Below are 23,242 nucleotides of genomic sequence, written 5' to 3'. Positions count from 1 at the left end.
TAACCACAGGCGCTCAGGAACAGTCTTGCTCCAAATCCTGCCTCCTATTTTCATATTTCCTGTGGCGTTTCATAGAAATAGCAGAACAATTGCTCATCCACAGGGGGTAAAGGGAGCAGGATTTTATATAATTAAATGTTAAAGTGACAACGTTTCAGCCTATGGGGAAGTAGAGGGAAGGGAAGATGGGATTGGGATGGTCCAGGGTGAAGGAGAAGCCTGGGCTGTGATTCAGTCATGCAGAATCCAGCCTTAATCCTCTTTTTCATCTGTGACAAGGATGATGGACACAATGTGAGCCCTCGGTCCTGTCTTTCCTTCCACCGAGTTGTAGCAGCAGACTCCGAGCGGGGAATGGGTCTCTGCCAAAGGCTGCTTGGAATCACCTGCTTCCAGAGACACCTCTGGATTGTAGAAGCATTAATTTATTTCCATCTTCTGCTTTGGTGGGAGAGACAAAAGTGATGGTTCATCTCCCAAAGGAACATTCTTAACACAATGAGGGACAGAGACGAGAAACATCTGTAGGTAGCAAGCATGCTCAGAGTTTCCTCATAAACACAGGTTTCCATGAAAACCAAACAAAGGAACGTAAGAGAAAGGCCAGACACATTCCCCTGCAGCTCCCAGATTTAAAGGAGTCACACAGCCGCACTCCTTTCAAGGGTGGGGGACCAGAGGCAAGCCTGGCCCAGAAGGCTGCTCCAGGCTGCACCCAGGGCTGGCCGTGCACACGGCCCCCTTCCCGCACACATGGGTGCACATGGACATGCTCTCCAGCCATTTGTTCCTTTGATGTGCACTAAGTGAAACATAATTACCCACTTTGTCACACTGCATGTGACTTTGACGGCCCAGTGTGTGGGCTTTTTTTAAAAATACATTAGAAGGTCCTCAAGGGGAAACAGTGTTCCTTTTGGGGTTTGTTTCAAGGACTTCTACATGGTTCTAAACAACAGAATCACCAGAACTGGTCTTTCCAGTAAAAAGCAGTTGCCTCTTCCCCACCGCCTTCACCTACAAATAGATAGAAAGGACAGAGAAAGAAAAGGGCACAGGGCAGGGAAAGAGAGGCACATCTATGAGGCTTTGATGAAGCCAATGGGGGAGGACAGGAAGGGAACCGTCGGAGCGGAAGCCCACTGGAATACACGGCTTTTGCGTGTTAAATCATTTCCAGAACCAAGGATGGATGTCCCTGCACGAACCCTCTGCCTCCACCTTCAGAAACGTCCTACTTAAGCATGCGTTTAGTAGCTTTCCCAAATCCCTTGTCCGCCAAGTCTCATTTCTCTTGCTCACACAGGCTCCTCCTTCCCAGACATGCAAAACTCATCTCTCCACAGCAGCACTCACCTCTTTTCACTGGACCCTCCTCCCTGATCCAGGTCCCCTTTCTAAAGGAAGGCGCCTGGCTACTCCAAGATAGGGCACATGTGTGCACATGTGCCCACATGCACACGTGCCTGCACACACACACACACACACATACCACACCCCTAACTCTCAGAGCCTTCACATCTTTGTGGATACACACACTATATCCCCTGGAAACAGAGCATCCTGAACACATTTTGAGTCTATAAATGCTGTTAGAGATGAGGCTGTGAGTTTCCTTAAATGTGAAGCCTGCTCATTACTGCAATTAATGGGCATTGCTGTGCTAACCGTTAAGTTGGCCTGCCTATAATAACCAGCAGCAGCAGCCTGCTGTGTGTAGGAGAGAAGCAGTGGTGGGGGCTGAGCCCTGTGCAGTGTTTACAGTGGAGGATACAAGAAATCCATAAGCATTTTCCTTTTTTATAAAGCAAGGTTGCACTATTGGATTTATATTAGCAATTTTCAATCATCTTTTATTAGGCCAACATTGATTTTCTGTTCATTTTTTTACACATTAAAGCATAATAAGCTGAAGAACTTTCATTCTTGGTCAGCTGATAAAAGCAACATCACCACCCAATTGCTTATTAAGAGCTCAAATGAGCCCCTCATGAAAACTCCTTTGGATGGAAACAGACACGTGCTAAATGAAATGGTTATCTCTAAAATGAAGTTGACTTAAGGATTCCATATCAATTTATGTGTCTCTATCTGGACCACTGTTGGCCATGTGATGGCAGGTCTCAGGGATTTGTAAGAATCATTCATTCATTCAGCCTTTCATCCTGGCGAGTACTTCACTGAGCTAAGGGTGCAAATGAATTCCAGCCCTACTCTGGCCTAGCCATGTGAACTTGTTTCTACTATGTAAGCTTTCAAGCCCTTCATTCCCTCATCTATAAAATGAGGACATTGACCTAGACGACTTATATAGGCCTTTTTAGCTCTAAAGTAAATTGATCTAATGAAAAGAAAAAAACCCCTTCTAACAATGAGTTAAGGAAGATAACCATGTGTTTCTTGTAGGGAAGATGCCATGTGTTTATACTCAACTATAAGACAGGCAGTATGTTGTACATGCTATAGGAGATACCAAATGTTACAGGAATTCAGAAGAGGGAGATCATTCCTCACTGGGGTGACCAGAGGGGACTCTGTGGAAGAGGGGGTCATTCAAGTTGTGTCTCAGGGAGTGAGTGTTTCATTGACAGAGATGGGGTAGGGGATAGGGCATGTCATGTGATGGGAACATCTCACCCTTGGGAAGAGCGGAAGGGAAATCTGAAAGGTATGTTGTCTTGAATTCCAAGGAAACAGGCCATTTCAAGAAGGAGGAGACTATTTCAGGGGGGCCACATGCTGCCAAGAGATCAAGGAGACTAACCATTACATCCTGAATGAACACTACTCCCGATAACAGGCCTCTGGTCCTCCTGGTGTGCTGGATGGGGTCTACTAATGGCCAGCTGTGAAACCACCCCATGGTGCTCTTCATGGCAGAAACTGGTTTCGTGCTCCCCAAGCCTGTGGCATCTGTAAATCCTGCTTATTGTTATATGGGCAACAAATGCTGCTTTTCCAGACACTCAGAAGTGACACACTGGGAGATGAATGGCAGGTCTGTTACATTGCTCAGACATTTTGGATTGTCTTCCTTTTCTTTCTCTGTGTCACATTCTTTCACTATGCCTATTTCTTGACAGTGGTTCTGGTTCTCGTTCCATCTGTTCCTGAATTGTCATCTTCCTTTTGTTCTTTATAAATTACTCCCATTGTCCTGTGTAAGTACTCCTCAGCCTCCCCATGGGCCATGGCATAAGGACTATTCCACAAGGAGCGAGGCTGGAGTCTTGTGTTTATCAAACCGCAGTTGAGTAAAGCGAGTCTTGACTTTAGAGTTCAAAGACTGGATTTGACACTTAGATCTTCCACATTCTACCATGGGGATTTGTCAGCTGCCTTTACAAATATGATTCTTGGTTTACTCATCTATCAAATGGGGACAATGGTTCTTCTGGACAAAGTAATTGAAAGAGACTCAAATTACATGGCAAAAGCTAATTTATTTTGCAGGTGCAACATTTTGATCTCTATTATGGTTATTATAACTGCACAGAGAGAGGGAATCTTTATCATTTAAAAAAATTCATCAACTATTCTATAAACTATTCTATAAAAATCATCATCATTCTACAAGCAAAATAATGTATATGACTTAAAATTATGTGTACATTTTGCATAGCTTGTCTCAACCAGTGTGCAGTTTTCTTTCTCGTCAGGAAATCGTGGCCGATTTCTGATTTAAGTCAGGTACATGGCTTTTTTTCACCTGTTTTCCTCCAAGCGTTTTCTACTGGACGTGGAACTCCTCAGGTGCCTCTACTGGGCATTTGGATGCACAGGTAGACCGTGTCAAAAGGTTACCACGTCCTGCCCTCTGGTTGATCGTACTCGGGTGGTGAAGGGACTTTAACGGTCCTATAGTGTCCAAGCTCATCTGTCTTCTTCTCAAGGAGCAGATCACATTGTAGACAGGACCGATAGAGAGCACTTGGTCCTTGCCCAGGACTGTCAGTGGCGCTCAGGCCAGCCCACACCCTCAAGGAGCAAGAGTGTCTTTCTCCTGACTGGAGTCCACAGAAGGCTGGAGCTTCTCACAGAAGGCAGTGTGCAGAGGGGCCGCCAGCCTGCCCGAGTCCATCGGCGGCACTTCTGCTTTCAGACAGGAAGCTTTTCTCTTGCCCCCTGCTGCTCCTTCTCTAGGAACAGTAGTGGCATATCTTTTCTCTCCCCTAAGGCAGAGCTCCGAGTGTCATTTTTGGAGCTTAGAAGTCACTTTGAACCTTCAAGCTCTATGCTGGAGGATTCTTCCTTATCTTAAAGGATACCGGGAGGCAGAAAAGGCCAAGAACATCAGAGAAGAACAGCATATTTGTCCAAAATCGAGGATGTGGGCAGCGTAGTCTGGGCTATTTGTAGGGATTTGTATTAGGGTTAGGAGTTTTAAAAATATGCATTTGTGTATCAATTACTTTGGAGGGCTCAATTGTTCAGGTGAAGGCCCTTTAAAATCGCATCACTGCTGGTCTAAAATACATTTGAAAGTGCGAATGCTGGAGGTGGAGAGGGGGAGCCAGAAGCCCACTTGTGCAAATATAGGGACATAAATGACTCAGTTTCCTTCTCCATAAAGAAGAAAATAACGCTGAGTTACTTTCCTGGCAGGTTAGCTAATGTGTGGGTGTATGTTAATTAACATCTTAAAGAATTGTGAAAGCATAAAAACTTGAGAAGTACCCTGGTGTAGTATGATTCTTGGCGCATTAACCAGCTTGTGCATGCCAGCATTTATAAGAGTGAGAGAACAAGAGAAAGCAGGGAGCAGAAAGCAGAAGACATGTGCCCACAGAGCAAGACCGGTTCAAGGCTGAGCAAAGGAATCTAAAGTAGAATACCATCCTCATAGTGTACCTCAGAGAGCACCGTCCTCATAACGTTAGCTCACCTTTGCTGAGGAAATGGGAATGCAACACTTCAGATGCTTTGGGCTGCAAATAATCGAACCCTTACCAACAGAGGCTTAGAGTATTAGGACAACAGAAAGGCATGGAGGGAGGCTATCCAAAAACTCCATAACAGCCTCTGGGATCCAGGATCTCACAGTCAGTCTCCATCATGCTTGAGATGTGGGGTCTTCATTCCATGGATGGGAAGTGGCTGCATTTCTTCAGCCCTCACGCTGTCACCTGACTATGATCAAAGACAGGAACAAAGCGGGCATAGAAGAGTGCACCTGCTTCTTTTTGATTGGGGGGGAATATCCAGCCCATCTACTGAGTCATGTGGTCATCCTTCAATGCAAACAGACGGGAAAGTGACTATCTGGCATTTTTCGCTTTTATTGTGAGAGACAGCCTCTGCCAGTGGAAAAGAAAGGAAGGGAGAAAAAAAGATATTTTATATAGATGTAAGCTCCTAGTGCCTTTGTAAACAGTGGACTTGTAGATAAAGATCAGGGATTTGTTGGGAAATATTCACTCTCTGAACACCTGAGACAATTGCGCAGCTTCTCTCTAACTGCCAGCAATATGCTTGCCTAATTAGTTTCTCTACGGTCCCCGCCTCTCTGTGTGTTCAAGCTTTGGCCTTGCGGTGCCTTCTCCTACCCACGGATCATCCCCAACAACAGACCCTACTGGATATGCATATGGCGCCTGCACTGTAGACTAGATGCCTCTGTTGTAGCCCTTCCACACAACAGAGAGTATGTAAATGAGGGCTTTGGGACCCCAAGCAGCTTTGCATTCCTGGGAAGTTCACTAACTCTGCAAAACTGGATACAGTAAAATATGTGTATGGCAGCCCTGAAAACCAGTACTGAATCCTGGCTTGGGCCTGAAAGAAATGGGGGCAGTTCTATTGAAAAACCAGGCAGAAGGCCTAATGAGAAATTAGTCAGATGTTCTGTGACACTGCCTAACCCACAGGCTTCCATCTGCTTGCACCCTTCTCTTCCAAATGAAGTACCAGTTGTGTTTGTTCAGTAACCAACTGGGCATCCTTCCTCTCATCTCCTCAAATTGCAAACCAGCAGCAGCAGCAGAAGTTTCCTCCCTATCAGACCAGAGCAGCACATGAAAGTTATTCATTCTCCTCCCTCTTTCCTGATGCATTTTTCATCATTAAAGGGAAAATGTCATTTTGGTGACAGATATTAGTATGATTGGTGTCAGGAATGAATCTTCCTTTCTCTGTCAGCCTTGCTTCACACGGTCCTAAGACAATGTTCTGTTAAAAGGCCACTTCCTTTCCAACTCCAGTGCTGTGCGAGAAGGGCAGGCTTCGGCTGTGATGGATGGGCTTAGTCAAGGCTGGAGCGGTGCCAGGGAGCGCAGCTGGAGCCTGACCCTTCCACCACCAGGCGAGCCTGAGGAGGTTTCTAGGAAGCCCATGTCTTATTTCTGGCTGAATTCTGTTGGGAGCAATCTTAAAAAGAGGAAACCTCCAGCTCTATTTGGTGACAAGGTTTTAAGAGATAGAAGATTTGCCATCATCAATGGCATCTAGAGAGATATAAATCCAAACCCTTCTATTGGAAAGCTGACCTAGAAATGAAAATTTTTGTTTTCTTTCGGCAAAAATGTAGGCCAACCTCTGCAGATGTTTTTCTAGGTGCAGCTCTGAGCCTTGCATGAGCTAGAGGTAATAACACGTTCGCCTCTGCAGCATACCTCATCTGATGCTCTGCAGAAAACAACCCTCCAGAATTCATTTAGAGTTCAGTTTCTTTATGCGTGAAACACAGATAATACTACCGAGGCTGTCTCTCTCAGCTACTGAGAGGCGGCTCCTTCAATGCAATGAAGGTTTATTGAACTCACACTCTGGGCCATGCGCTTTGCTCAGCCTTGGGAAATAAAAAAAATAAACGGGAAATAGCACCTGCCTTCAGAGAGCTTATAGCCTGGTAGGTGAGATCAGGCAATTATACACAGTCAACCATAAGTCAGAAATATATGTGTTTAATAAATTAATATATATATGCACATATTCTAAAAAGAGTTTGATTTTAACTAGTGGGGGGAGGGGCAGGGAGCATCAGTAAAAGTAAAGTTTCAAGAAGGAAATGGAATTCTAACTCATCTTTGAAATCTGAATGGGACTTAGAAATCTGTGGATGAAAGAGAAGAGAATCCTGGCAGAGCAAAAATCAGAGCAAATAGTTTGGGATACGCAGAGAGGCTGAAGAGTCACAGGATGGTGGATGAGCGTGGAACAACAGAAACTAAGGCTATAAAGTTAGCTTAGGGTATTTCTAAGGGCCTTGGCTGTCAAACTTGGGAATTTGAACTATATGGCATAGGCAGGAGAGCCACTGAAATTTCCTGTACAGATAAAGAACATTACGGAACTATCCTTCAAAAACGTAAAGCTGGCTTCTGTGATAGAATTTTTTATATCAGGAGTTATCCACTTTTTCTGATCCAAATCTCATTAAAAAATGTTTTGTAACACACTTATTACTATGCAAAATTAAGTTGATAATAAAATAAGCTACTTATACACTTAGTTCAAAAAATGACCTCTTTAATGTCCTAACTGGATCTACAAGAGAAATAAATAGAAAATGATTGATAACCAAATAAGTATAAAATAAATCTTCTGGCCCAACTACACATAGGCTGTATTGAATATCTGCATGTAGAATCTCCACGAATGTGATGGCTACAGCACAAGCTGATACTGGGGTGTATGTAGAATTGGTGACTTAAATACCATGAGAAGTGTTACCATCGGTCACGTGATTTTCCAAGCTAGTGAATGATTCTTGGTGAAGATCTGAACAAATCAAAGCACAATCTTCCCTTGGCTTATAGGTGCTTGCCTTCCTGGAAGATTAGTGAACATGAAAACCTTGCAAAAATATTTTGTGTTTATATATCAAGCGGAGTTCATTTTAGGCTTATCGAAAAAAAAAAAAGGTTTCACTCACCCAAATGTCTGACAAGCATTCTGCACCCACGACTTTGCTGAGTCTAGCCTCTCTGGCCCCCATGCACTAGGGGGCAGGAGCGTCTCCACAATTATAGTGACAACCAAGTTCCCCTGAGAAGTCTGCCCAGCCCCTCCAAGAAGCAGCAGTTTAGGTAGAGGCAGCGTTGGAGGCAGAGAGATGAGTTAAGATTTAATTAAAATAGTAGAGAAAAGAAACAAGGGGAGCCTTAGCCTTAGCCTTAGCTGTGGAGTCCTGGAAAGGAGGAAGAAATGTAGGAGACTTCCCTACACGAGTGAGAGAAGGATGGAAAGGTCCGCAGGAAAGTTTGAAGCTCCATGCAAACATTGTTGCTGCTAGAGTTAAATGTCATCATATCACTTCACAGAAAGGAAATCTGAAGCCCTAGAAAGGTGCAGCGACTTTTCCAAAGACACAGAACAGTCAGGAATTGCATTAGACACCCAACGCCTCAGACCTACCACTTCGCTGTAACTACTAAAGCAAAAGAGCTTCCGCTCAGCATGGAGAATTATATGCAGAGAACTAGAGCAGAGCAAACGCAAAGATAGAAACAACTTCTGGAAACAGTCAAATTGCAAGTGTTCTACTTAGTACCTTGTTATTTTATGGAAAGCCTGGAAAACTCTAGGATTCAAACAAAGATAAAGATTCTACAATCCATCCACTTCTGTTTGCTTATGCTTCTAAATATTCATCAGTAACATTTAAGACAAAGGAAAGAGATAATTACAAGGGGAGTTTTTTCAAGATAGTAAAGGTTAACAGGATTCTTGGCATTTGTGTCCTGTCAATTTCCATGTAATTATGCTCAATTCCCAGAATTCAGAGTCGGTTGTGCCTGTTAATGCTTAAAGATGATATCCTTGGAAAATAATTTATAAGATCGTTTCTCACATTTTTCAGGTTCAAACCAAGCACCCTGGCTAATAGTTTGATTATTATTAATGTTATTCTTGGATGGAGAGTGCTAGGAGGTCATAAGTTGGATTTGGGGATTAGAGTGGGTTTTTATGAGAGCGTGGTAAGCTAGCTTTCCCAAGAACAAAATAAGAGCACTGAAAATATTTATATAACCTGATTTATAACTTCTCCTATTTTAGTTTGATAAATAAGAACATGGGAAGGACACCTCAGTTCCCTAGAACTGTACTACCTCTTGGAAGGAAGAAAGGAGTCTGGTAGAGACGTCTGTGCAGGGAGGTACAACCAACTGGCCTCATGGAAAAAGATTAAGATGTTAGATTCTAGATGTTTTTACATGTTCATTCATTCAATCATCCTTCTTACATTGATTTATTATTGAATATATTTTATCTCTTTCTGTGCTAAGATAGAGTGATTATTAATAAGACACTGTCCTTTCCCTTTCCTGTTCTCTTGTAATCTTTCACTTTCCCTTTGTAATATATATTCCGCTTGTGATTCATTGATTATCTGTACAATTTTTCTAACGTTTATCTCTTCAGTGGGAGGTAGCCTTGGGGGCTGGACCAAGGATATGACAGTCCCTGGTGTATCGCATTGCCTATCCTAGTACATACTTGTTGAATACATTTGAGAAGGGTGCTCTCATCCCAGCTGGGCAATCAGAAACCATCTTTCCAACCAGCTTACTTGAAACCTGATTTGGAAGAAAATTTTCTAGAGTCCTTCTGGTCTTAAGCCTGCCATTCCTTTAGATCGCTGGGGCCCTGTGCATGTTCTTCAGCTATGTCTTCTGGAAAACAAAGTGACTAATATAGCTTCCCAAATAATGTTATAGTTAGACACCTTCTGGGGAAGCAAATCATGTGGAGCATAAACTGCAGGCCCGGGCCTGTGCATTATCTATTGTTCTGGATGATGGCCGTCATAATGCTCTTCCACTAGAATGGAAAATGAAGAATTATATGTAAAACTGATTGCTTCCCATCATGCTCTGGAAAGTAGGCTGATACAGGGAAGCAACAAGGCGGAGAAGAAAGAGCACGGAATCAAGAGTTTAAAGGCACATGCTGTAATCCGGCTCTTCTGGTCATTAAAAGTTGAGTCCTTGGGGCCAGCCCCAGTGTCCTGGTAGTTAAGTTTAGTGTGCTCTGCTTCGGCGGCCCTGGTTTGGTACCCGGGTATGACCCATACCACTCTGTTAGCTGCCATGCTGTGCCGGTGACCCATGTACTAAAAATAGAGAAAGATGGGCACGGATGTTAACTCCAGGCAAATCTTCCTCAGGAAAAAAACAGTTGAGTCTTTGGAAGGAATGAGCCAAGGGAGGTGAGGAAAGTGCCCGAAGTACATCAGGAGGGAATGTCCAAGGAAATAGTGAGTGCAAAGAGAAGTAGGCATCCCAAGCCATTGTTAAGAGGGGAAGTCAGGAGTCAGACATGGAGGAAATAGTCAGGGGAGTGGAGGATAGGAACAGAAGGCACTCCGACTAATTCTACCTAAAAAGATGCTTTTCCCTTGCTCAGGGTTCATTTTTCACACAAATCACACACTTATTTTCTTGGAGCATTCCAAAAATACTCTTACAAGTGTATACAAAAGTTCTCTAATGGGTTGTGCTATATTGTATGCAGGGGGAATGATAAGCATAATTCCATTATCCCTGGCAATGTAGACAATAGAATTACTGGGTAGATGAGAACGTGACATTAGAAAGGTCACACCAGGTCACATCAATTCAGATGTCCTAGTCACCTATCTTGGACAGTGGCAATTTTGCACGGGAATCATACTTCAAAGGTTAGAAATATATATCAGACACCCTAACCTAATAAACCAGTATGGGTCTGTCACCCATTAATTTATCCAAATCTTCCTTATCCTATTTAGATATTATTTTTGCCTGTATAACCTTTTATACAGAAATGCTTGTTCTTATCCTTAATCTATCATCTTTCAATTTCTTGAGATTCTTTTTTATTTCTAGTTGGAGTTCGCTCATTAAGCGTGTGTACACCCTATCCTTACACTTTATGAATACCAAATGTCCCCATCTTCTTAATGTCTTTTCATTTGTAAGTTCCTGCCAGAAAACCATTTTAATTTTTGAATTTTCCCCGACTGCATTATTCATTTAAATTCAGCAAATATTTATCAAAAACATATTATGTGCCAGGCACTGTGTTAGGCTTCAGGAACATAACAGAGAAAAAGACAGAATTTGAACTATTACACATATTACAAATGTTAGAAATGCTGATGCAGTGGGCATTTACCCCAGTTGAATGGCATAGTTAGGGTAAGGTCTTTATGAGGAAGTCAGAACTTAAAAGGATGAATAGACTTACCCAGAAAGATGTGGGGACAGTATTCTAGGCAGGAATGCAGCATACGCAAAGCCCCTGAGTTGAGAAAAAGGAACCTTTGAGATATTAAAACAATAATAAATTAAAATAAAGACCAACACGGATCTATAAAGGAAGAAGTGACAGGAGAAAAAGTTGAAAATAGATAAAGGCAACATCATGAAGGCTCAGAAACCACATAAAAGATTTTGGGCTTTATTCAAATCGTTGTGTGGCGTCACTAAGGACGGAATGGGGAGAGTGACCTGGTCAGATTTTCAGGAAAACTTTATTCCAGTGTGGATCCTGAAACAGATCTAGAAAGAGCAGATGGAGAAAATCCATGTAAGAGGGAATTGATATGCCAAGGAAGAAAATAAAGAGAGATGGTGGCTAAGGCCAGGGTGAGGCAGTCGGGGTTGAGAAAAGTGGCTATCCATTTTTGGATGAAGAACCCATGAGAGAGAGAGAGAGACAGACAGACAGACAGATTGGATTATGGGGAGGCAGGCAGTGGTGAGGGAGAAGGAGAGATTGAAAGTGACTCCCCCCGATTTCTGACTTGAGCAATTGGGTGCATGAAGTTCCTGTATTATTTGTGAGCTATGATGATAACTACTATAAACACTACTGAAGAATTTAGCCATCGTAATTTTGAGTAAAGGTAATATTTCTTTCTTTGTTTCTATTTTTCCCAATATCCTGCTAATAGCTTTCATAAAACGTTTGGCCCAACCCTTCATTTTTGACAAAAATCCTGATACCTCAGACAATAATCTACAGTATCATATTCCAAAATGTAATATGAAGACCATAACCTAGGAACCACTGGCCATGACTGATTCCAATGTTGTTTTCCTGGGATATAAAAGAGTAATTACTGGCTACTGTTTCTGGATTTTGTACCACATGCCAGGTACTTCACTGGGTACTTTCCACATGCCATCTCATTACACTCACAGCAAACAGACGAGGTAGGCGATATTCCTATTTAATAGAGGAGAAAATCGAGGCTCTGAAGGTAAGAAAATTATCCAATGTCAAGCTGGCAATTTACGGAGCCAAAGCCACTAACCCCAACATCCATGCTCGGTCCACTCCTCATCACTGTCCCTTCGTCCACTGCCCGGAGTCCAGCATTTTAGACACACACTTTAGATGATTTTTCCTAAAATATATTACATCACGTTTGTCCACTTCTCTGCACACACATGACTTTATGGATCATTTCCAGCTCACGTGTGTCAGCGAAAGATTTAATCACTTAGGGAACTTCTTGACTTCTGCAAACTTGGGAGAGTTTTCTATGCATTCCCTCTGACAGGTCATTGACAAAAATACTACGTTTGGTTTGTCCTAGCAACATGCCCTTTGTGAACCTAGTGTTAATACTTTGCTGTATAGAAACATGTCAATATATCCTTGATTTTTGTCTTAGCTTTACGCTAGTTCTCCACTTTTGAAGAAAAGAGTCCCCTCATTACCCACTTTGTTATTTTAAGGCATCTTTGATCCTGACACCTTGTCAAAACTGTTGTGAAAGCCTAGTTAAATTATTTTCACGTGTTGTCCCTTATTCACATGCATACTCACAACATTTTCCCCATCCTCCCTCCTACAGGTTCGAAGCTACCTGAGCACTGTTCAAGGCCACTGTCCCAGGCCACTCTCAAGTTTCTCTGACTTTCTCACTACCTGCAGCTGCACCTGTGGCTTCTTGGTAAACTAGATGGAGAAAGTGTATAAAAGGCTTAGGGAAGTCATTCCTGTCCAGGAGGGAAAGCCCATATCGACTCCCAGGCTGGGAAGGGTGTGGTACTCTAACTGCAGCCTTCACTGTTCAATGGGAAAGCCCCTGCACTTCTAGTGGTAAGACGTAGAGATGGACCGGACGGTAAAAGGAGGAGGATGCGTAAGCTTACAGAAATGTGTTCGATTATTTCTTGAGTTTCTAAGACTCAATAAATAAAGACGCTTTGAATATGGAGCGTTTTTTTAACTGAAGATGCTGTAAGGATTGTGAAGTGTCTCTAGTCTGACTTGACAGAGATTGAAATAAAGGAGAAAAAAGGAAGTGGGACAATTTGTGTATTAGTTTAATTAGAAACACAAAGAAGCAAGGCTTCCACAGGAAGTACAAATGCAAGCCTTTCACAAGCAAGCAGTGAGAATACGTTTAGTTCTCTTAGAAACTTGTGGAATGCCTTCTCCTGGATGCTTCCATATCCCCTCCCCATGTCCATCTCTGACTCCATCCCCTCCCCCCTCTCCAGGGCCTGTGAGGCAAACGGTGAACATTTATAAATCTAACTCCGGAAACTAAACCTCTGAAAACCTTAGGGTCAATTATTTTAGTCTCAACCAGTTTCCATGTCTTGAGAAAAGTTAACTCAGCTTGAACACTAGCCTATCTGATTATGCGTTTATCTTTAACCCACGTCTCGTAAACTGATTTGATGAAACCAGAGAGTGAGTGTGTGCTTGTATGCATGCGTGTAGAAATTTTGTAAATGTATTATAATCATAGCAGAATAACGTTCCAGAAGTTCAGCCAGGACAACGTTTATAATAAAAAATATTGATTGATTTCAGGGAAAGCAAAGATCAGTTCTCCCCAATTACACTCTCGCTGCCCCTTCTAAAGCAGCGTGACTCAGGAATTATTTCACAGCTCTTAGTCTTTTATATACAGCTGCTCTTATCGAATGTTCCTGATGGCATATAAAATAATGCATATGTACATAGAATTTGTTGTGTGTCCTAAATGGCTTATCCTAAGAAACTCAGGAAAGACTGAGACAAAACTGCATCAGAACAAGTCTAAAACATGAAGTCCACATGCAAAAATTGCTAACAGAAAGGAGAGAAAGAGAGAGAGAGACCGAGAGAGGAATTGAAAATAAAAGTAAGAAGAGGGAGAGAGATATAGGCAACACAGAATAAGCTCTTACTGAAGAGATGGCAAAAAATAGGTCCCCAGAAAGTCAAAAGACACAGTATAAAACTTACTAGTCCAGTTGACCTCTCAGGCCCTTCCTACTATGATATTCTAATAGTCTAGTCTTAAAAGGATGGTTTAAATATTTTCTCTATGGCTGGGTGCCTGGCATGGACTATGATCTAGGCAGCCATGTCCCAGCTAGGCTTTAGGGGAAGATTCCCAAATGGGCAATTAATTTAGATTTAATAGGACAGTTACCGTAAGCTTAAATAAATGCCAGTTAAATATTAACAGCATATTTATTGAAGATTAACATTGCTGGTTGCATTGTGGGATTTCCTTTTCCTTAAAGAAACTCTTTATTGCAAGACTTTTAATCATCTTGACTCTTCTATCGGCTTGCCTTAGATCCAGGGCTGCTCACTAATTACTTCGTAGAACACTTTTCTGAATTTTGAAGTGGATATCTTGATGAATGAGAAGAGTGGAAGAACATGATGATGGGGGCTATTTCCCTATGAGAGGAACTGGTAAGAGAATATGAACAATAAACTGCTTTTGAGAAAAGTGTGAAAAAGCGTTATAACCATAGGCTGTTAGAGTTGGAAGGGTCCTGGAAGTCATTTAATCCAAACTCCTCATTTAGAAGGAAAGTCGAAGCAAACTGGGCAACTTCATACATCAGACTTGGGGCTTAAATGCAACACTCTCAACCCCCAGCCCCTCTACCACGTTGTTGTCTTACTCTGGAATAATTCTTCTGTCAAAAGTATGTTAGCCCATTTGGATGCATTAGGCCTAGATGTTCTCAACAACACACCTATCATGAAGATGTTGGTTCTTTTGACAAATGAAGAAACCAAAAATTCAAAACAGCAAGTGACTTATCTAAGGTGACATAACGATGGCCTGAGTTGACTATAGAACCCAGGTCTTCTGGTTTGCAAAATGATACTTACAAAAGGTCATCTCCAGTAAAAAGGACAATTGAACCCATACGTTACTGAGCAAATTCTTGTCTCACTAAAATTTACTTCTGTTGCTGCTCTTGGCTGGGGAACAAGAGATAAAACCTCTAAAGAAAATGCAGAGAAAAGGTTAAAGAGAGACATGAGTAAAAGACAACTGTTAGAGAGAAAGGTGTGCAGGGGCAGAGGCAAGCCAATTCCTTTGACGGTAAATTTGGGTTCTTAGCTTCTGGTTTGGGGCTGTGAGATTGCCATTCATGAGACTCTTTCCATATGAGAAACCACTGCCTGACTCTGGTTGGTATGCATCTTGTAAACCTTGGAATTGCTGTCTGTCTATGCATGTAGATGAATGTCTGCACGTAACCCTTGCTCCCTTGCACAGAGGTTCTGATGCTAATCCCGAGGCACTGCTCTGGGATGTTCAATGGTAGAAATTAGGAGAGATGCGGCAGACACAGGATCTTATCATCTAAAGACTAGTTTAAGATCCAGAGCTGAGGAGGCTTTGGATTCAGCCATCAGGCAGACAGGAGCAAAGAAGGGCTTAGAGCTTCATGGGAGCTGCTCAGAGGGCATTGCTTATTGTCTGATGGATGGAAGTGTCTTGTCTTTTCTCAGGTTATTTTGCTATGTTTCAGATATACGTGGGAGCATGACAGATAAAAGTTCTCAAGCTGCCGCAGAAAGAGAAAACCATATCCTCTTTCTCAAGCGCAGGCTGTTTCCCAGAGACCTATATCCTGTGTACTTTTGGAGAGCACTGGGGTGGTGACACGGGAGGGGAGCGGGAGGGTCACCCTTCTTCCTGCCCTGACTTGGAGGCTAAGCTACTTCCCCTGTCTGCCCACATCTCAGCGTGAAGCTTCTGCTCTGTCTCTGGGATGCAACCCTGCAGGATGTGCACACTGAGAGTGCTCATAGGCCTGCGCTCAGAGGGCTGTTCCTGGGGTCTCTGAACAAATGTCATACTTTGACCTCCTCTGAAGGAGGGAAGCCTATCCACTGGCCATCACTTCTAGTCCCAGTGCAGAAGCACAGTGGCTACTGTGTGTCCAGTCCCTGCTGTGTAACAGGCCCTGTGCTAAACTCTTTACATCAATTGTCTTATTTAATCCTCACATCAACACTTTGTAGTAGGTACCACTGTTACCACCACTTTACAAACAAGGTCTTTCTCCTGAGATCACACAGCTAGTCACGGGAAGATGACTTCCAGTTTGTGTGATCCAAAGCGTATGGTCATTCTTAATCAATAAATGTGTACTGAATGAATCGATGAATGCATAAACACAGAACGTTGAAGCACTTAGAGGTTTTCAATTGGACAGAGCACGTCAGACGTACCCATCCTCAGTTTTAATAAGCACCACCTGTGAATACAAAAGGCAGCTTCTGCTCATGGGCCTTCTGGGCTTGAGTTGTGTCACTTTTGTCCTGTCTGCCTGCAACTTGATTCCTGCCCACATGCATTGCCTGCCCCTTCACCTCCTTCTCGCTGTTAAGTCCCAGCTTAAAGGCATTTCCTTAGGGAAACATCTTCTGATCCTAATTGGATCCTACAAGAAAATTCTGTTATATGCATTCTTCCATTCCCTCCCCATAGCTCTATCTAGTGCTTTTAGTATCTGTCTCCCTGCCTGACAGTGGGAGTTATGAGGGTAAGACCCCCGGTGCTTTTGTTTTTGTCCCTCTCATCCAGTGTGAACCCACCACCCAGCACATAGCTGGCATTTAGGGTGCACTAAACACTTGTTTGTTGAGTAGATTAACTTCTTCCCTACATTTACAAATCCTTGAGAGTACCCTTCCCCTCCCAATGCCATTTTAAATGAACTTAAAAACCATCATTAGTGCTTGGAAATCTGGACAAGTGTAATGGGGCAAACAGTTCCCAAGGGGTGGATGGACCCCAGCTCAGTGATGAGGATGTCCTCAAGAGCTGACATGGAGCACAGGGTTGAGTTCATTACACCTTCAACATTCAGGAATGTAAATACAAATAAACTCCTGACAAACTCATTAACACTAGACTATAAACAAATTGAGGGCAGGAGCTACGTCTTCCATCTTTGAATCTCTAACTTCCAACACAGCTTTTGGTGGATAGGAGGAGCTCAAAATCTCCTTGTCAACGTTTACTGAATAAACTGAATTCAGATGAATAAGTGGATACCCAGAGGGATACTGGACAGTGATAGTATCACTTCTTCTGTGGTTCTCTCTCTTGTCCACAGGTAAAGGAGATGCTTTATTATTTAGCTCTTCAGTAGTTTCCTTACCTGACAAATGGAGTGAAAGGAACAGTGGAAAGGGGCCAGGAGTCCAGAGTTCCAGTCCTGATTTACCAGTTATTGACTTTGTGTCCCCATGACAATGATGCCTTCCTCCTGGGCTCAGTCCTCCACTTATGCAAAGAGCAGTCAATACTAAACATCTCCCAAGGTCCCCTCTTGCCGTATCCTTCTGTGACTCTGGGGATCCCGGGTCTTGTTATGACTGGAAACGTAGGTAAGGAGAGACCCCGCCCTACAGACCCCTGGCTCTTGGGATGCTCCCTTTTGGGTGTCTGACTTTGGCTCCTTTGGTTCTTTGATTTCGATCATTCCTTCTTACTTTTCTGTCTACCTACCAACTGTTCTACCGACCATCTCTCTGCTTTATGCATTTCTGATAAAGATTTATGACTTTCAAAGTCCATAGTAGCCTAACCTTTGCCATTTCTCCCTACCCTCCTTCTTGATTCTCTCTATTGGTGACCTCTTTTTCCTCCCTGGAGGCTTCTTCTCTGTCTTCAAGTTGCTTTTTTGCTCTTCATGCTGAAATCCTAACATGCTGCACTCTAGCCCAGATGAACAATGGTTTTATTTTGATCCTATATTCATATAGGAGAAAAAAATAGCACGTATTTTTCCAGAGTCCAGCCCTTCCTCACTCTCCTGGAGGCATCTCTTTATCCAGATGGACACTGCCATTTCTGATTAAACCTTCCAATATCTATGTGGTGCCATGCCACTCTAACTGCCTTGCATTTCTCATCTTCTTGCCTGTGCTCCTATTTGGAATCTCCACCAGGAGAGGGGGGCCTTTAGCCTTTTTAGAAAAGAGGAAGCAGAACTGGCATTTCTCAAGCTAGTGCTCTTCTCTTGGTCTCTTGTGTGTGTGGAAAAGTCATGGCTCTTTAGCTAACCTGGCTTGCTGTAGGTAACAGAGAGTAAAAGCAAACAACAGTTGACTTCCCTTTCAGTGGGAATTCTTCCCTGTTCCAACCCTGCTTTAGTGTGTAGATGCTACACTGCCAGAAGTCTCTGTCTCCCATCTCCTCACCTGCCCGCCAGCCCTCTGGAGTCTGCACAGGGAACCCCTTCTCTCCCCATCCTCTGTAGTCATTGGATTATTAAAGAGAATATGATTGTTTTCTTTTGCTTAGGCAGAATATGTGTGTGGGTGCGTGTGTGTGTGTGCGCGCGCGTGTCTGTGAGCTTGAAAGGCATTGTCCTATAGATATTTTTATAACCTGAAGCAATTACAGCTGTCAGCACAGAGACAAGCTGTGACAAGTTGATTTATGTGTACGGTATATGTGTACGCAAGAGGGAAGGAAGGAAGGAGAGGGAGATGGGGGAAGAAGGTGGAGGTGGGCGCTCGTTAGGAATCTACTTTCCAGGAGGCAGAAAGGAAGTTGTTTCTATAAAGAACACAAATAATGAAATTGCTCTGACTGTCATCCCTTTTTCATTAACTCGGATACGCTGGGAAAAATAAAATAAATCCAGCAGTTTTTATGAAGCAAGAGACAGGTTAGAAGATAAGCCACTAAGTGCTGGTTATATTTAGGGATTAGGAGATGGGAAGGGAGTTGACATATGATTTTGATCTTCATTATTTAAACCACTTCAATAAGGAGTTTGAATAAAATGGATTCCACTTTGTTAATTGAGCAGGCATCTCTGACCTTTCCCCACTTTCTAAACTTCCATTTTTGAATAAAGTTTGGATCCCTGGGTCCACAAAGAAGCCACGAGGTTGTGGGTGGCTTTTCTTTGTCCACCCTGAGCACTGCCTGAACTCGGCGGGGTTTTCTGCCGGCCGCTCCTGGCCAGGATGCTGCAGCGCAGCGCTGTCCCCTCGGCCAGAGACAAAGGTGGGTTGACCGTTTTAGATCAACTGCATGCAGACTACTACAAATGGAGCATCTTAAAGGGCCCATAAAAAGAATTATTTTTCTGCCCAGCCATCATAATGAAGCAGTGGCAGGCAAAATGTATTAATAAAGCATCTTCCACCTTAAATGGATTTCTAAGTATTTTACTGTAGAGTTAATCATGTCTGTAGGCCCCTCGGGAAGGCCTGCTGTTGCCATTATCCACATTCCTAGATGCAAAAACTAATGCTCATTTGTACCTACCTTGGAATTAGATGCAAGAGCCAGGCTTAGAATTTATTCTGAAAGGAATCATCACTGACATTTTCAAGCCCATAGGGAAATGACTCCAAAGCCCAGGATGAGTCCCTTCCCCCCATGACTGGCCTTTGATTCCACTTGAGGTGGTGAGGATGGGTTTAGGAAGAGGGGTCGGTGGGGGAGCATGAAGGATGGTTAAAATGGACAGGTGGATGATTAGAGATAATTCCTTGGCTTTGGGGGAAGAAGAATGCCAAATTCAGCAGACTGAAAGCACACGTAACCTCACGCCAGGCGACTGCTGTCATACAACATCTTAACTTGGTGATATCATTCAACTTCCCATTTTCACAATTTCTCATTGTAAAACGGAGATAAAATAGGGTCTTGCAAGAATGGACTGGTGCTAAAACAGGTTAATCTTTCTCCTTTTCTTCCAAAAATATAAACAAAAGTCTCCTGTTCTCCATAGACATCATATTTTTTCCTGATAGTAAAGTCGTTTTTTGTGGCCATAAGTTGACAATCGATTTTTTTGGTGCTATATATCAAAAGGTCCCCACTGGCCAAAAGTAGCAGATGGGTTTCCCGGAGAATTTAATATCAGGAAAAGTCACCAGAGGAGACGAGAGAAGAATGGGCCTAATGATGGATTAATTGAGATCTTCAGTGTAAAGTTGCTCAACTTTTCACGGTCGACCACTTTCTAGTCAACTGTTAAAAGAGAAAGGCAAGCCTGCTCAGGCTTTCTTCGTCACCCTGGAGTTTGGCTTTCACATCTGTAAACCCTACCTTCACCTCTAGCGACCTAAAGTAATTAGAGTGAGGGGGATATGACGAGTGAAAAGTTTGTGTCATCCCTAACACGCGTGTCAGCCACATGTAAGTGATGGTTATTACTTGCAAGGCACAAGGACTTTTATGACACCAGGACTCTTAATAGTTATAATGACACAGTCTCTTTGGTGTTGGCAGGATAGTTTTGGGGAAGAATTTTCTGTTATTTAACAGTTGTTTAAAAAAAAAAAAGCTTCCTGGTTGGATATGATCGAAAGTCGAGCAGAAACAACAGAGCCACTGTTGCTTCCTCTCCACCCCCAGGGAGAACTTGCTCCGTGCAGGGAGCTCTGATGTGGACGTCCCTCAGGAGAGAGTACTCAGGGTTAGGGGTCCTGTGTAGGCTGGGCTGCCCTGGGCTTCCCCCTCCTCAGGGCCCAGGCCCAGGAGGGAGCAAGCATTCCACTCTGTCACAGCCGAAGTTAAGGGAGAAATAAAAATGTGGGTACAGGGGAACCCACAACAGCCAGAGAGGAGAAGTGACAGGAACTGAGGCAAATCCAGTTTATCCTGGGTTTCAAGAATTTGAAAAAACACTTCTTAAAATGAAACCAGCTCTGCAAGAGTGTGAAGCCAGGGAACTTGGGAGTCAGCTGTATAAATAAAGCAAGGGGCTCGCACTCGGGTCGTCTGAGGGGGCACTTTGCAGGCTAGCGTCTTTTAATGTCGACAAAACAAGAATGAAGAATGTAAGTCAGTGTCGGAACTTGACCAAAATTTTGATGCGATTTTGCCAGTTTCGCACACGAAGAGGCTTCTTTGATGTTGCGTTGTTTTATATATGGAAGCTCTCTGCTTAGAATAGTGGTGTTGAGTCTCTGGCGTTTGAAAGTAGCTTTTGGGGGGGCTGTCGGGTGGGCGTCAACTATTGAATAAAAATGAGGTTATTCTAAAACCTCCTCCCCACACTCTAAAATTACCCCAAATGCTAACGGAATTAATCTGATAATTTTAAAGGTGCATGTATGCATGCTGCAGGCTTTTCCTGTCCTAGTTAATTAGTTTGTGACCCTTATTAAGATGTCTCGGGCTTATGAACACTGGGTGGTAACTTTGCCTTTCTTCTCAATTTGGAAGTGACAGCTCTTTAAGGGGGAAATGGTTAAACTCGTGGCCTTGGCGCCCGCACCGCCGTTTGCGGCACGGCGCGGCGCGGCGGGGGTTAAGGTGGGCGCCCTCGCCCCGCGCCCGCCCGCCCGCCGGGATGAACGCGCAATCGGCCCGCCAGCTCGCGCCGGCACCGGAGAAAGTGGCGGTCAGTGATGGAGCCGCTGCCATGACAACCCCGGCGGTCGGGGCCCGCGCGCGGCGGGGCTGCTCCCGGGAGGAAGGCGGCGCGGAGGCCGGGGGCGGCCGCTGAGCGTGGCGTCCGCGCGGCTCCGGTGCTGGCTGCGCCTCGCCTTCCCCAGCGAGCGAGCGAGCGCAAGAGCGGGGGCCGCCACGGTCCGCTCCTGCCCGGCCGCCGCCGCGGCGACTGCTCCCGCCGAGGCCGGCGCATCGCAGCGGCTGCGGCGCCCAGTTCGGCTCCGAGGAAGTTGACCGAGGCGGCTGCGGCAGCATCCCCGGTCCGGATCGCACGAAGCCCGGCGCAGCCTTCTCCTCCTCGCACACCCCCTGCCGCCTCCTGCGTGCTCTACTTTCCATCTCCGCTATTGTTACAGATTATTCTCTGCTGGCAAGCCTTCCTCCGAAACTTACAGAGAAAGTGTTGGATTTCCCCTTGTTCGAACAGAGGAATTGCAGACCACCTCTGGGTAGCCGGATCTAACCCAACCCCTGTCCCCTTCTGGTACCAAAGTGCTTACTCCACTCCAAAGTGCCATGTCTGAACTGTTAATGGGAAGAAGGGGCTCCTGAGCCGTGCCCACACCTTTGCACCTGCCTTGCGCTTTCCCGTTCTCGGCCACCTTCCTCGGCCGAAGCAGCACCGAGGAAGCCCCCCTTAGGATGTCCTCCGTGGAAACTGGTTCTCCGAGGCTGGAGCACTGAAGCTGGATCTGGGGGAGGAATATTAGACTTGGAGGAGTCTGCGCGCTTTTCTCCTCCCCGCGCCTCTTGGTCGCGGCTAGTTCACTGCTCCGTCCCTGTGCTCGCTCTCTCACCCCACCCACTTCCTGTGCTCGCCCGGGGGGCGTGTGCCGTGCCGCTGCCGGAGTTCTGGGAAGTTGTGGCTGTCGAGGATGGGGGTCTGTGGGTACCTGTTCCTGCCGTGGAAGTGCCTCGTGGTCGTGTCTCTCAGGCTGCTGTTCCTTGTACCCACAGGAGTGCCGGTGCGCAGCGGAGATGCCACTTTCCCCAAAGCTATGGACAACGTGACGGTCCGGCAGGGGGAGAGCGCCACCCTCAGGTAGGGAGCTGCCATTCTTGTGTGAATTATCAATGATTTGTCTGGGGGTGTGGGAGGAGAGGGGCAGGGGTGCAGGTGTGTGTGATGGGAGCCGCTGGCACGGAGGTCTCTGGGCTGCACAATTCATGGACGAGCTGGGTGCTGCGACCCGGGAATTTGGTGGTCATAGGGAAATGCTCAGAGGTTCTAGACATCAGCCGTTTCCCCAAAACTGGCCTCCTTGGCTCAGGACTTGGTAAGCATGAGGGGTGTCTGGGCAGGAAGCTGCTGAGATTGAGGACAGTGGCCTGGGCACTGTCTTTGCTGGGACCTGGTGGCCATGGTGACTAGTGGCCTGGCTGGGGCTCAGCGTCAACAGTCTTCTCTGAAGTTAATGAGTCCCAAAGGGCGGGTCTGGCTTCCTGTGAACGCCCTCACTCTGCCCATGCCATGGGGAGTCGCCTGCCTGGCTCCTCTACTCTGGTAGGGCTGCTCTTTTGTCCTGGGCCTGAGGGTGCCCGGGCTTTCCTGAGCGCCTTCATGCCATGAGCTAGCGGGCAGAGGGATATGCTTTCTTCTGTCGGAACATGGCTTTCTGA

General features: G+C 44.8%; 1 protein-coding gene across 7 annotated transcripts in view; it reads left to right on the top strand.

The window, feature by feature from the left end:
• NTM (neurotrimin) overlaps positions 1-23,242 on the top strand; it is a 914,184-nt gene that overhangs the window by 503,457 nt on the left and 387,485 nt on the right. For 5 of the 7 annotated variants that reach the window (XM_044752719.2, XM_070489905.1, XM_070489908.1 and 2 more), the window contains exon 2: positions 22,580-22,664. In XM_044752719.2, coding sequence (XP_044608654.1) covers positions 22,580-22,664 — 85 coding nt within the window. Of the gene's footprint in view, positions 1-22,579; positions 22,665-22,734; positions 22,900-23,242 lie in introns of those variants that run through there. The other 2 variants (XM_070489909.1, XM_070489907.1) reach the window with 2 other exon arrangements.

The sequence above is a fragment of the Equus asinus genome, chromosome 20 (genome assembly GCF_041296235.1).
Source record: "Equus asinus isolate D_3611 breed Donkey chromosome 20, EquAss-T2T_v2, whole genome shotgun sequence".
Taxonomy (NCBI): Eukaryota; Metazoa; Chordata; class Mammalia; order Perissodactyla; family Equidae; genus Equus; species Equus asinus.
The sequence above is the reverse complement of the archived record's forward strand: the minus strand, read 5'-3'. Positions and strand labels throughout refer to the sequence as shown.